General features: G+C 38.9%; 1 protein-coding gene across 2 annotated transcripts; it reads left to right on the top strand.

The window, feature by feature from the left end:
* The first annotated feature begins 10,221 nt into the window (after positions 1 to 10,221).
* On the top strand, positions 10,222 to 13,740 carry LOC130470309 (uncharacterized). 2 transcript variants are annotated; one of them, XM_056840237.1, is made up of 2 exons: positions 10,222 to 12,628; positions 12,868 to 13,740. In XM_056840237.1, the coding sequence occupies exon 1, from the start codon at positions 10,596 to 10,598 to the stop codon at positions 12,273 to 12,275; it is 1,680 nt and encodes a 559-aa protein (XP_056696215.1). In that variant the 5' UTR covers positions 10,222 to 10,595; the 3' UTR covers positions 12,276 to 12,628; positions 12,868 to 13,740. The 2 variants fall into 2 exon arrangements, with proteins under 2 accessions (XP_056696215.1, XP_056696214.1); XM_056840236.1 differs by having other exon boundaries at positions 10,222 to 12,639.
* Positions 13,741 to 15,070: the final 1,330 nt, after the last annotated feature.

The following is a 15,070-nucleotide window of genomic DNA, read 5'->3' as shown; positions in this document are numbered from 1 at the left end:
TTCTTTACAAGAAACTGACTTTGAATTTCTAAAAGCTATCGAAAATCACGAAAAGAGGACGCCCATAATTGAGGAAACAGAAAACATCAACCTTTCTAACAACAGTGATTCAAAACTAGTTCAGATTGGTTTAACTCTTTCTCAAGCAGAGCGGGACGATATTATCAAGCTACTTTCAGAGTATGTAGGCGTCTTCGCATGGTCCTATCATGATATGCCAGGGGTTGATCCAAGCATCGGTCAGCACACAATTCCCCTTATTCCAGGTTCAAAACCCATCAAGCAGAAACTCCGTCGCATGAAACCGGATGTTTCCCTCAAAATTCAAGAAGAGGTCTCCAAGCAGCTAGAGGCCGGGTTTATTTGAGAAGCAAAATATCCAGAATGGATCGTAAATGTCGTCCCAGTTCCAAAGAAAGATGGCAAAGTACGGATGTGTGTGGACTACTGGGATCTTAACAGGGCCAGCCCTAAAGACGGTTTTCCATTGCCTCACATCTACATCTTGGTCGACAACACCGCAAATCACGCCTTACTCTCTTTTATGGACGGGTACGCAGGCTACAATCAGATTCCCATGGCAGAGGAAGACATGGAGAAGACAACCTTCATCACTCAGTGGGGTACATATTGCTATACAGTTATGCCGTTCGGACTAAAGAACGCAGGAGCAACTTATCAAAGAACAGCCACATCCATCATGAGCGATATGATTCACAGGGAAATTGAGGTATACGTCGACGACATGATTGTCAAATCCAAAGAACGGCACGAGCATACCTCGGTACTTCGAAATTTTTTCAACAGGCTCAGACAATACAACATGAGGCTCAATCCTCAAAAGTGTGCATTCGGGGATACGTCAGGCAAGTTACTCGGATATGTTATCAGCTCTCGAGGCATAGAGGTTGATCCTTCAAAAATCAAAGCAATACTCGAGATGCAACCACCAACGAAGGAAAAAGAAATTCGGGGTTTTCTCGGCAGACTACAATATATCAGCAGGTTCATTTCAAGACTCACAATGATCTGTGAACCAGTATTTCGAAAGATCCGAAAAAGCGAGCCCAAGGTGTGGGATGACGACTGTCAGCATGCATTTGAAACAATCAAGAGCTACCTTTCCAACCCACACGTACTAAAGCCAGCCATGCCAGGGATTCCCCTCAGGCTCTACCTCACAACAACCGATTCAGCAGTGGGGGCTATGCTTGCCCAGGAAATTGAAGGCAAGGAGAACGCCGTATACTACATAAGCAAAAAGCTGATCGAGTACGAGACCAAATACAGTCAGCTCGAGAAATTCAGCATCGCCTTGGTTTGGGCCACAAAGAAACTACGGCACTACATGCTCTCCCATACAATACATGTGATCAGCAAAGCGGATCCTCTCAAGTATCTATTCGAAAAACCAGCACTCAACGGGCGGTTGTCCAGATGGTTGGTCTGAAGGAAATATGTCCTTCACCCAAGGTGCATTAAGTCTAATACCAAGGTTCAGATTAATTGCGAACAATTAATTCAGTGAGATCAAGTGATCGGAACAACTAGCTGGAGCAATGCTTCCGATCAGTGAGTTCTAATGGATATTGAACTCACAACTTACTCTTGACTGAACCTACAAGGTCACACCAATGACACGTAACAGATCACCGGATTAAATGAATCGGAAATTCATTTAATAGCTTTTCGGGAATTAGTTGGAAACATATTATACGATACGACCTTTGTCGGAATCGTATATCGTATCGCGAATATTCGTAAGCTGGGCGACACGAATAAATCGTATCGTACGACGGTGATTCGTCGTATACGAAACGATAAATAATATATCGGAAATATATTAAATCGCGAATACGAAGGGCATCGGAGTTGCCGGCCCGTCGAGCCAAGCACGTAAGCGTGCAAGGCCCAACGAGCCAGCAAGCTCGCGAACAAACAAGGCAAGCCCATTGGGCGCGAGCACGCAACAACAAGCATTAGCGCACAGCAGGACGAGCGAGCAAGGCCCACGGCCCAGCTGCTCGGCGCGCGCGCTGTGGGCTTCGGCCTGCAGTGTGTCGCTGGGCGCGGGCGTGTGTCCGTGTTGCTTGGCTCGCACGGCTTGCTAGCCGGCCTTGCTTCTTTCTTGGTCGGTTAGTAAGGTTAATGATATAACCTTACATCCTCTTTCCAACAAACATACAATTCATATTGCTCAAACCCTAGAGACACAGAGAACCCTAATTCTCTCTGTGCCTCCAAGTGAGTTCTTCCCAAAAGCAAAGTATCTTGATCAATTGTCTAAGCTACGATTATCAAGACGGATTTGATCGTGTCGGTGAACCAAGTAGAGGAACGACAAGTGGAGTTCTTTGTTCGTGTTCGTTGACAGATTATTGTGGAAAACACGCTTCGAATGTAAGTTTGCTTAATCTGTGCTTTATACATGTTTCCTGGCTTTGGGGATTGTTCCGCACATGTTATTATGTTTAACTGTATTCCCCTACAGTGGTATCATGAGCCTTATGTATTCAAAGCATGAATTAGCATGATTATTATTGTTTTTGCATTGTCGAAATTTTTGGAATTTTTGTTGATTTTTCGGAATTTTTTCGAATTATGGGATTAATTGCGAAATTGGTAGTTCCGAAATAAAAAATATTCGCTTTTTCGATTTTTAAAACCCTAATCTGATGGAAAACGATTTTCTAAGATCAACTCATGAGAATAGAATTGCGAAAACAGGCCTCGAAGTATCGTGCTTTGGGCGTTTTTATTAATTTTTCATTAAAAATTAAAAGTGTCGGACAGTAATTCAATTAAAAGGTCGACGTAAACTACTCGGAATTTCTTGAAATTTTGACACAATGTTGCTGAGTACATCCTTGATCTATGGTAAATATTTCAAAATTTTCCGATAAGTATAAACCCTAATTTTTCCTTTCCCCAATTCGTAAAATTTGCAACCCTAATTGAATTTTATTTAATTTTGGTTTAATAATTCGGTTAATTGGGGAAGGGGGTATAATTTCATGGGTCAGTGGCTAATTTTAAAAATTATTGGATTAAAATTTTAAATGGTTTCGTTAATTTTAATCGCACTTAAACCAAATTATTAATAATTTGAAATTTAATTGTTTATGAACGATATAAAGTTTCGGATTTTATTAATTAAAAGTTCAAACTTTAAAGTTGATTCGATCGTTCTTGAAAGTTTGAATATTGTTAGCCCTTGATTTATTAATTTTACGAAATTGGATTGTCGTTAAAGTTTATTAAATCGTTAAAAATCGTTGTTTTTCGAAAATTAAATCGTAACTTTTTTTTTCGAAAATAAAATTAATGCAAGTTCGTGAATTAAATTAAATTTTAATTAAGTTGGTCCGTTTTACGAACCAAAAACACGAACATGAGCATGGTGGAAGTATGGCTCGTCGAGCCATACGAGGCCATTGTGCGCGATCGAGCCATGCGACACGGGCAGCAGCAGCGATGCTGCGTGCCTCGTGCGCGATGGGCGAGGGAAGGGCAGGCGAGGTAGCTTGCGGGGCTGCGACGAAGCGAGGCGCAAGCCTTGCGACGTCGAGCGCTCACGATGCACAACACGCAGCGCAGGGCAGCATCGCTGCGGGGACGCGCGCGCGCGAGCGATGGGGCGGGGTGCGCGAGCTCTTGCTCGTGTGCTCTTGGGCCTCACGCGAGGCGGGGCTGGGCGCAAGCCTAGCCCAATCAAGCAATTGGACTTTTTATTTAAATCGTCTAATTCGTTGGGCTTCGTGTATTTGCATTAATTTGGGCTAACGGTGTTGTTCCTATGTTTTGGTTGATGACACACACATATTGCAAACTTCCTGATTATGGTTGCTAAATGACTTTGAACAGGCATATGCCCAAGTTTCTATTAGGATAGGAACTTGAATAAACTGGTGAAGTTCCTGAGGTACACTTGGAACAGTCAATGGAGTTTCAGAGATGGAAGTTGTATCTGTTCCAGTTTGAAGTCACAAGAGGAGCAACACAGTTACATATCAAGAGTTCCGAATATCCACAAGAACTATTACAGACTCATAGCCAAGAGTTCCTGTGTTAGCTAGAGAGGAACTCATCAATGTTCCTTGGCTGGAACGTCTGAAGCTTCTGAGTTGCAAGTTCCAGACAAAGGGAAGACATGAAGTCTAGGTAGTCCACTGTACTTAGAATTTTATGTAAATATTAATTATGCTAATGGTATATAGAGTACTCAAGGAACTTATGATTTAATTAGGCCATTTATTTTATTGGAAGCGATTTTTATGGAAAACATTTCATAAATAAAAACAAGTTTTGCATATTTAATATAAAATAGATTTACGTTTTATTTTATTTAAACAAAACTTATTTTCCTAAAAATACTCCTAAGTTTTTGTAGATAAATAAAATCTGTTTTAAAGAAATGTTTTAGGGTTTGATTGAGTCAAATCTCCAACTGCTTCATGGCTGAACGTGGGAAGTGGTCTTCCCCTTGTTCCTCAAGTCAAGGGACGTGGAGACCAAAGTGCTGGCAGTTAGCAGTTGAGGTTTTGAAGGGAACTAACCCTAAGGATAAACACTATAAAAGGGAAATCGTTTTTGGTTTAAAGTACACAAACATTCTGAGAGTTTTTGCTTTCCTAAAAACGTTTTGTCTAAGATTTTCTAAAACAGTTTGTGTCCTAGTTAATTCAAAGTTCCTAAGTTTCTTATATCCTCACAAAAGCATTATTAATATCTAGAGTTATCCAAACACGAATTATATTTTGTATTAGTAAGGATAGAGTTATCCTGTTTAGACTTAGAGTTTAAGTCTGAGAGAGAGAAGTTAAGGAGTTGTAATCGAAGTAGATTACTGTGAGGAACACGAGTTTGAGAGGAACTTGTGTTGGAGAGATTATTGTAATCGAGGCATTACCATAATAAAAGAATTCTCTTCTTGATTAGTATCAAGAAGTTTTCACAATTGTTGTTATTGTCTTCTCTATTCTCAGTTTCTTGATTGTTTCTTAAGTTCCGCAAGAAACTTTATCAAAGTTCTAATTACAATTCACCCCCCCCCCCCTCTTGTGCGTGTTCCTACTGGAATAACAGTTGGTATCAGAGCCAGTACTCACCAAAACACAGGAAACCCTGTTTGAGTCAAGTTCCTGAAAGTATGAACTCACAAGAGAAACTGGAAGAAGGTTACTCGACACAAAGGCCACCTATGTTCAATGGCAAGTTCTACTCATACTGGAAGAATAGAATGGAGATATTCATCAAAGCTGAAAATTACCAAGTTTGGCGTGTAATTGAAGTTGGAGACTTCGAGGTAACAAAGACCAATGCTGAAAACGAGGTAGTTCCTAAACCAATGTCTGAATTTTCTAAAGAAGACTTTGATAAATATGAGATGAATGCCATGGCTGTCAAAATCTTGCATTGCGGGCTTGGACCTCATGAACACAACAGAGTCATGGGGTGCAAGAACGCAAAACAGATTTGGGAACTACTTCAAGTAACCCACGAAGGAACTAATGAAGTTAAGCGTTCCAAAATTGACCTTTTGATGTCTAAATATGAAAGATTTGAGATGCTTCCAAAAGAAACTATTCAAGAAATGTTCACTAGATTTACTAACATAACCAATGAATTAGTTTCTCTTGGTAGAATCATTCCCACAGATGAACAGGTAAGAAAAATACTAAGAAGCATGCCACAAGATGATCGCTGGAGAACAAAGGTCACTGCACTGTTTGAGACCAAGGACTTCACCAAGTTCAACATTGAACAACTTGCTGGTTCCTTGATGACACACGAACTGCATCTTGGAGCTGCTGTTCCCGAGAGCTCAAGAAATCGAGGACTTGCTCTAAAGGCTGAGGAACTCGATGAATCTGAACCAGATGAAGAAGAGGCTGCCATGCTGGTCAGAAGAATGAGAAAGCTCTATAGGAACTTCAAACCAGGAAACCAGAAAGGAAGGAACTTTGCCAAGAAAATCACTAGTTCCAAAACTGAGCAAGGTTGCTTCAAATGTGGAGAAACTGATCACCAAATTCGTGAATGCCCTCTGTGGGAGAACGACAAGACCAGAGGAAAAGGGAAGGAACAGGTCAAAGATCGCTTTAACAAGTCTACCTTCAACAGACCAAACTTCAAAAAGGCCATGATAGCTGCATGGGGCGAAGCAACAGACTCAGAAGACGATGAGGAACAACCAAATGAAGAAACTGCAAATCTCTGCCTTATGGCTAGAACAGAAGGAACTGACCAAGTTCCATCAGAAGAAGTAAGTTCCTCCACTCTTCAGTGTCTCTCAAAGTCAAAACTAATTGAACTGTTGCTAGAAACTCTAGATGATTACAAAAAGCTAAGTATATTAAAAGCACAAAGTGATAGAGCCTTGGAACTCAGTAAAGACCACATAAATTATCTGAACAATATTAGATCTGATGTCCAAGGCAGGTTCTTTGAATTACTAGATAGAAATACCTCTATTAATGAGTCATTCGAAAAAATTAGAAATGAAAACATCCTTCTACAAGTTCAACTCAGTCAATATAAGATGTTTAATTTAAGTTTAGATCCTACAAAATCCTTGGAAATCAACATGGGAATTTTTAACATCGACTTAGAAAATTTAAACAAAGATCTGATCACCACAAAGGAACAAAAAGAGAAACTGGAAAGGGAACTATCCATGGCCAGGGCACAGAGACAACCACCTAAAGTTCCTCCCAAATGGATTGAGAATGCTCAATCTAAGAGAACAGAAGGATTGGGCTTTAACCATAAAAATAGTCATAAGAAGAAGTATGTGGATCTTCCTAGTGTAAAAGTCTGCTTCTCATGTGGAAGTGGAAGTCACATAAGTACTGAGTGTTCCAAGATGAAGGAACAGGATCAAAGAAACATAAATTATGTAAAACAAAAATGGGTTAAGAAGTCTGAAGTTATAGTTGAAAAGGAACTCGAGGAAACCCGAGTTCCTGTAACTAACCTTTGATCTCTTTACAGATTCTAGTGAAGGGGAACAGCTCGTGGTATCTCGACAGCGGGTGTTCCAAACACATGACAGGAGACAAATCTAAATTCCTCTCACTAGAAGCCTACAATGGAGGAACTGTGACCTTTGGAGACAACATGAAAGGAGAAATTATTGGAATTGGAAAAGTTGGAAGGTCAAGTTCCTACGCCATTGAAAATGTATTTTTAGTCGAGGGTTTGATGCACAGTCTACTAAGCATCTCTCAATTCTGTGACAAAGGAAACTCTGTAAGTTTTACTTCTGAAAACTGTCAAATTATAAACAATAACACTGGGAAGGTTATTTTGGAAGGAACTCGTAAAGGGAACACATATTCTGTGGATCTCAATACAGTTCCCAGGAACAATCTAACCTGCCTCAGTGCCCTTGAAGAAAATTCCCTACTATGGCACAGGAGGTTTGGACATGCTAGTTTCTCGTTGCTTGACAAACTAAGATCAAAGGAACTGGTTCGAGGACTCCCCTCAATCAAGTTCCTAACTGATAAAGTGTGTGATGCATGTGCAAAAGGCAAGCATGTCCGAAGTTCCTTTAAATCTAAGAAATTGGTAAGCACCACAAAACCATTGGAACTCATCCATATGGACTTATGTGGACCAATGAGAATTCAAAGCAGAAGTGGGAAAAAATATGTATTAGTTATTGTTGATGATTACTCTCGCTTTACTTGGGTCATATTTCTAACAAGCAAGGATGAAACGTTTGATGAGTTTGTTACATTTTCAAAGAAAATCCAGAAAACCACAGGTCATCAACTGATCCATATAAGATCAGATCATGGAACAGAATTTGAAAACTACAAATTCGATGAATACTGCAAGGAACAAGGTATGGACCACAATTTCTCAGCTCCCAGAACTCCACAACAAAATGGAGTTGTTGAGAGGAAAAATAGAACCCTAGAGGACATGGCAAGAACCATGCTAATAGCCAGTTCCTTGCCTAGGAACTTCTGGGCTGAAGCAGTCAATACTGCTTGTTACATTATAAATAGAGTTATGATTCGAGCAATCCTAAACAAAACCCCCTATGAGCTACTAAAAGGTATAAAACCCAACATCTCTTACTTTAGAGCCTTTGGGAGCAAATGTTTTGTCCACAACAATGGAAAAAGGAACTTGGGGAAGTTTGATGAAAGAAGCGACGAGGCAGTGTTCCTAGGATATGCCTTAAATAGCAAGGCTTATAGAGTTTATAACAAAAGATCTATGTGTGTTGAGGAAAGTGTACATATAATATTTGATGAATCTAACAAAACTGACATAGCACAGGAACAAGAATTTTTCGAGATTGGTTTATCTCGTGCTGCAGAAAATGATGAGGAGTTCCAAATAAGCAAACACACAGCAAGAGGAACTGCTCAACAAAATCAAGAAGTTCCCATACTAGAGGAACAAGCAGAAAACCAAGAAGATCCAGAAACAACACCAGAGGAACCCCAACAGGGAACTCAGGTCATAGAAGGAACTGACGAAAATACCACAACACCAGTAGCTCAATTTCAACCTAAACCTTGGAAGCATCTAAAGTCCCACCCAATGGAACTCATTGTGAGTGACATCAGAAAAGGAACTCAGACAAGGTCACAACTAAGGAACTTTTGCGCATTCCACGCGTTCCTCTCCATATTTGAGCCAAGAAATCACACTGAGGCTCTGGAAGATGCTGACTGGATCATTGCCATGCAAGAAGAATTAAATGAATTCAAAAGAAACAAGGTATGGCACTTGGAACCCAAACCAAAGCACCAGAAGGTGATAGGGCTAAAATGGGTGTTCCGGAACAAGAAAGATGAACATGCAACAATCATAAGGAACAAAGCAAGGTTAGTGGTTAAAGGTTATAATCAACAGGAAGGCATTGACTTTGAAGAAACATTTGCACCTGTTGCTAGATTAGAAGCCATTAGAATCTTAATTGCTTTTGCTGCTTTCATGGGTTTTAAACTTTATCAAATGGATGTTAAATGTGCTTTCTTAAACGGTTTCTTAGAGGAAGATGTGTATGTGGAACAGCCCCCTGGATTTGAAAATCCCGAATTTCCAAATCACATTTACAAATTAGATAAGGCTCTCTATGGACTAAAACAAGCCCCTAGATCTTGGTACGAGAGATTATCAAAGTTCCTCCTTCAAAATGATTTTAAAAGAGGTAGAATAGACAAAACCTTATTCTTAAAATCTAGAGGAACTGACTTGTTAGTAGTTCAAATTTATGTTGATGATATATTATTTGGAGCAACTAATGAAAATTTGTGCAAGGATTTTGCAAGCTTGATGAGCAGTGAATTTGAAATGAGTATGATGGGGGAACTCAACTTCTTCCTTGGTTTACAAATCAAGCAAACCGAGGAGGGAATCATGATACACCAACAAAAGTATGTGAAGGAACTCCTAAAGAAATATGAGCTAGAGTCAGCCAAAGTAAATCACACTCCCATGGGAACTGCTACCAGATTAGACACTGATCCAAATGGGAAAAGTGTGAATCAAACAAAATACAGAGGTATGATTGGATCTCTATTATATTTAACAGCCAGTAGACCTGACATTTCTTTTAGTGTAGGACTATGTGCAAGATTTCAATCAAATCCAAAGGAGTCCCATCTAACTGCAGTGAAAAGAATACTAAGATATCTCAAAGGAACTGATGACCTATGCCTTTACTATCCAAGAAGTGGATCCTTCGAGCTAAGAGGATATGCAGATGCTGATTATGCAGGTGACTTAGTGAATAGAAAAAGCACATCAGGTATGGTACAGTTCCTAGGTCCATGCATGGTTTCTTGGGGTTCCAAGAAACAGAATACTGTTGCTCTATCCACAGCTGAAGCTGAGTATGTAGCTGCTGCAGCTTGTTGCTCACAAATTCTATGGATAAAACAACAGTTAAGAGATTTTGGTATTATCTATGATTGTGTTCCTATCTATTGTGATAACACTAGTGCTATTTGTATTTCAAAAGATCCGGTTCATCATTCCCGAGTCAAACACATCCACATCAGACACCATTTCCTTAAAGATAATGTTGAGAAAGGTTTGATCAAATTAGACTTTTGCCAAACTGATCACCAAATTGCTGATATTTTAACTAAGCCTTTGAACAGAGAGAAACATGAGAAAATGAGAATGGAACTCGGAATGATCAAGCTAAGGTAATTGCCAAATTGGAGTTCCTCTAAGGCAAAAGCAGAAATCATGGTACATATAGACTATTACAAACACAAAATCTTGTGTGCAAACATAGTTGAAGCTTACCATCGTGGCAAATTCACTCACACTTCAAATGAGCAAGGTAAGCAGTTCCTTTCAAACTAGTTAAGTCAGAGATACGAAATTAAGCAAGTCAAAGTCAAACACAATTTTTTATTTCCCTTTTATTTTTATCTATTTTTTTTAATTAAAAACCGAATACCCATATTCAAAGAATGTTTGGAACGGTTCCATTGGCAATAAATAGGAGAAACTCTTCACTTTCCACAATCAATCCATGCAACCCCCTTTCTCTCTCTCACACGCCTTCTCCACTGACATCACCTCTCCTTCCACCTATAAAATAAAAAACCTCAACCATGGTTCTCACAAGCAACAACACTGATCTCACATCCCTCAAACGAAAGAGAAACCCTTCATCACCTGTTCCCATGGATACCTCACCCATTCAATCGCCAATTCCTCTTCGATCCCACAATCCAATGCTCGCAATCACTCAGGGGGAACAAACCAACACTGACATCGAAATGAAATCCCCAATCTCAAACCCTAGATCCTCCACAAGAAAATCCAAAAAACGACGAGTGGAAACTTCTGGTGAAAACATCGAGGAAACAGAGGAGATTGCTCAAACTCAGGGGGAAGTAAAAGGGTCCAAGAAACTCACTGCAAAGGAAAACAATCTGGTCGAGGGGTTCGCAATCAACTCAACATGGTGTGAAGCCACGAAATTTAAAGAGTTGATGGAAATCCTTGAACAACAAAAGTGGGTAAGTCTGTTGAGTACCTATGCCAAATCCCCCTTAATTCCTGAAGCTATGAAAGAATTTTGCAAGAACTTTGCATGTGTTGATAATGTATGCTCAAGTAAAGTGAATGGAACTCGCATCGAATTTGATGCCTCTTATCTGGAACAGCTGTTTGGTACACCCAATAGGGGTTTTGATATGTGGCTCAAAGGTCAAATCACAGTGACCATAGATAATGTAGATGAGAAAGATATAGTTGGTTCCATTGGAGGAGATTCTAAAGTATCCACCTCCACCTCACACAACTGCTTTTCACCTCTTCAAAAATTACTGTTTAATATTGTGTGGAGAGGTGTAGTTCCTCGAACTCAGAAAAGGAACATAGCAAGTCTGTTTGATGCATGTCTCATGTATTGTCTAGAAAGGAAAATTCCCATAAACTTTCCTGCAATCATGATCAAACACTTATCCACCTGTATCCCCAAATTCAAAATTCCATACTCCTCCCTTCTCACAGAAATCTTCAAAAGCTTCTCAGTTGACCTTAGCCCATACTTTGTGATTCCCTTAAAATCCACCCAAATCCTTCAACTTGAAATGCTCCATCTGTTAAATCTTAAAGTGGTTCAGGGTAAAGTCATTAGGGCTGGAAAGGAAGAGAAACAAGATGAGGAAGATCAGGAAGGAATTGCAGTTAAAGAAGAAGTGGAGGAGGAGGAGGAACTCGAACAAATAGAGGTCCCTTTACCTCGAGGGAACAGGAAGAGTGTAGGAAAAAGAAAGAGCATGAGGGTAGCAATGAAGGAGAACAAGAAAAGAGGGCCTGTCTTCATGGAAATAAATGAGGAAGGAGATGTCAAGGAGATGCCCATAGAGGAGGATGCTGTTCCCCTGAATCAAGAGGAACTGCCTGAAACTGTTAGGCCAAGAAAAAGGACGCCCAGATCCTCCAAAAAGCCCAAAGCTCGTTGTGTTCCATCTGAACAGGAACATGTTCAAGATCATGGGGGTGCCTGGAACACAAAGGATGATCAGATATTGGAGCTAAAGGCAACAGTTGCTCGTCTGGTGGAACTACAGGAGGGAACAGATCACAGGATTAGCTCAATGCAGGCCCACATAGGTGCATTGGTTACAAGTGTCAAGACTCTCCAAAACGATCTTCACCACTACTCAGAACAAGCCAATGCAACTCGTGCCACAATCCTCACCAAGATCAACAATCTGGAATCTTTTGAGGAGACTGTGATAGAAGAAACTGCTGGTTCTGGTTCCCCATCCCAAGCCTAAATCACCCTATCCCATGTTTCTTTTATCTTTTGCCATGGAACAATTTTTTTTTGCTTTCGGTTTGTATAATTCTTAAACTTGGGTATTTGTTCCATCTTATTTTGACTTGCTTGGTTACACATATCTATGCTTTCTAGTCTTGATCATTACTGCTTGCTTTCAATTTATTGTATGAGTTAGTTTAATACTTTGAGGCTAGCTTAACTTGCCAAACGTTGATCGTGGGGCACTGTGTTTGGAATGGCTATATTTCGTGCTATGCTTTTTGTTGATGTCAACAGGGGGAAGTCATGGGTGCAAACTTCCAAGGCACACTCAATCCAGTTCCTGAATCAATCTCTCTGAATCTCTCTGTAAGCCAAGGGTGCTCCTCTTTCTTCTCTCTAATCTTTCTCTTCTGTTTTTCAATTTTTATGTTCTGTTTCACAATAGTCTGTATAAGTTCTTGTTTGTTTGTACTTACTCTCTTTGTAAAAAGTTTGCAAGTGTTGTCATCACCAAAAAGGGGGAATATTGTTGTTCCTATGTTTTGGTTGATGACACACACATATTGCAAACTTCCTGATTATGGTTGCTAAATGACTTTGAACAGGCATATGCCCAAGTTTCTATTAGGATAGGAACTTGAATAAACTGGTGAAGTTCCTGAGGTACACTTGGAACAGTCAATGGAGTTTCAGAGATGGAAGTTGTATCTGTTCCAGTTTGAAGTCACAAGAGGAGCAACACAGTTACATATCAAGAGTTCCGAATATCCACAAGAACTATTACAGACTCATAGCCAAGAGTTCCTGTGTTAGCTAGAGAGGAACTCATCAATGTTCCTTGGCTGGAACGTCTGAAGCTTCTGAGTTGCAAGTTCCAGACAAAGGGAAGACATGAAGTCTAGGTAGTCCACTGTACTTAGAATTTTATGTAAATATTAATTATGCTAATGGTATATAGAGTACTCAAGGAACTTATGATTTAATTAGGCCATTTATTTTATTGGAAGCGATTTTTATGGAAAACATTTCATAAATAAAAACAAGTTTTGCATATTTAATATAAAATAGATTTACGTTTTATTTTATTTAAACAAAACTTATTTTCCTAAAAATACTCCTAAGTTTTTGTAGATAAATAAAATCTGTTTTAAAGAAATGTTTTAGGGTTTGATTGAGTCAAATCTCCAACTGCTTCATGGCTGAACGTGGGAAGTGGTCTTCCCCTTGTTCCTCAAGTCAAGGGACGTGGAGACCAAAGTGCTGGCAGTTAGCAGTTGAGGTTTTGAAGGGAACTAACCCTAAGGATAAACACTATAAAAGGGAAATCGTTTTTGGTTTAAAGTACACAAACATTCTGAGAGTTTTTGCTTTCCTAAAAACGTTTTGTCTAAGATTTTCTAAAACAGTTTGTGTCCTAGTTAATTCAAAGTTCCTAAGTTTCTTATATCCTCACAAAAGCATTATTAATATCTAGAGTTATCCAAACACGAATTATATTTTGTATTAGTAAGGATAGAGTTATCCTGTTTAGACTTAGAGTTTAAGTCTGAGAGAGAGAAGTTAAGGAGTTGTAATCGAAGTAGATTACTGTGAGGAACACGAGTTTGAGAGGAACTTGTGTTGGAGAGATTATTGTAATCGAGGCATTACCATAATAAAAGAATTCTCTTCTTGATTAGTATCAAGAAGTTTTCACAATTGTTGTTATTGTCTTCTCTATTCTCAGTTTCTTGATTGTTTCTTAAGTTCCGCAAGAAACTTTATCAAAGTTCTAATTACAATTCACCCCCCCCCCTCTTGTGCGTGTTCCTACTGGAATAACAAACGGGATATTTTATTTAATATTTTATTTGCTTGGGCCGGGCCTCGAGTTTTAATTTAATATTTCATAATTAATTATCCGGAATAATTATTGGTTTGAGTGGGAGCCACTAAATGAAATTAAAATGATATAATTATTTTAATTATTTCGTAGGTCGCATTATTTTAATTAAATTCAATTTTAATTAGAATAAAGTCTAAGGATTAATAATTTGGAAATTGATTAATCTTTTAGGACGCGTTTCTGTGAACGTGAATTTTAATTAATTCACGTAAATACTTGAATATTAACATGGGCCATTCGTTTTAGCATACAAATGGATGAATGCGTAGAATATATATTTTATGCAATGCAGGTACTCCAAGTGACTAGTATGGCCAATTTAGGATAGTTAAATACGGTCTGCGTACCGTTCTATCTTTGAATGTAAAGTTTTAAATATGGTCTGCGTACCATGGAAATTTTGATGTAATTTTATTATTTGAAGTATTTCTAAGTTTAGAACTTTAAGTTAGCATTTGAACGAAGATTCAAGACGATGCCAAGCTAACAAGGAGGTGATGAAGATTGGATGCTTCAAGACAAGATGTTTTGGGCCATACTAGATCACCAATTATTTATGCAATTTAATATATATATTATGCGTGAATATATGAATGTATCTATGCTTTGCATGAACAGGTTGTTTCCTATGAATCGATTAGTTTTAAGTTCACTAAATAATCGAACCAACATAGAAACAACTAGGTCCAAGTAATATTGAGTTTTTAAAAAAATTGCCTTCCAAATCAACACTTATAAAAATCTAGGGATCTAAGATAGTAGGTTTACGCTAAAGCGAGGTGCTATTTTAGTTGACTTAGGTGGTAAGGCGTCCTAAAGGAGCACGTTGATTGTGGTTAGAACTCAAACAACAATGGCATTAAGTTGTGGCAATGGGATAAATTATGACATTAATTTATTAACCAAGAGTAATTTGGAGATTA

The sequence above is a fragment of the Spinacia oleracea genome, chromosome 3 (assembly GCF_020520425.1).
Source record: "Spinacia oleracea cultivar Varoflay chromosome 3, BTI_SOV_V1, whole genome shotgun sequence".
NCBI classification, from domain to species: Eukaryota; Viridiplantae; Streptophyta; class Magnoliopsida; order Caryophyllales; family Amaranthaceae; genus Spinacia; species Spinacia oleracea.
Note: the sequence above shows the minus strand (reverse complement) of the source record. Positions and strands in the feature narration are given on the sequence as shown.

Bases quoted from the DNA above. Each gene is read 5' to 3' on its own strand.
- LOC130470309 (XM_056840237.1), top strand. From the start codon at position 10,596: ATGGTTCTCACAAGCAACAACACTGATCTCACATCCCTCAAACGAAAG.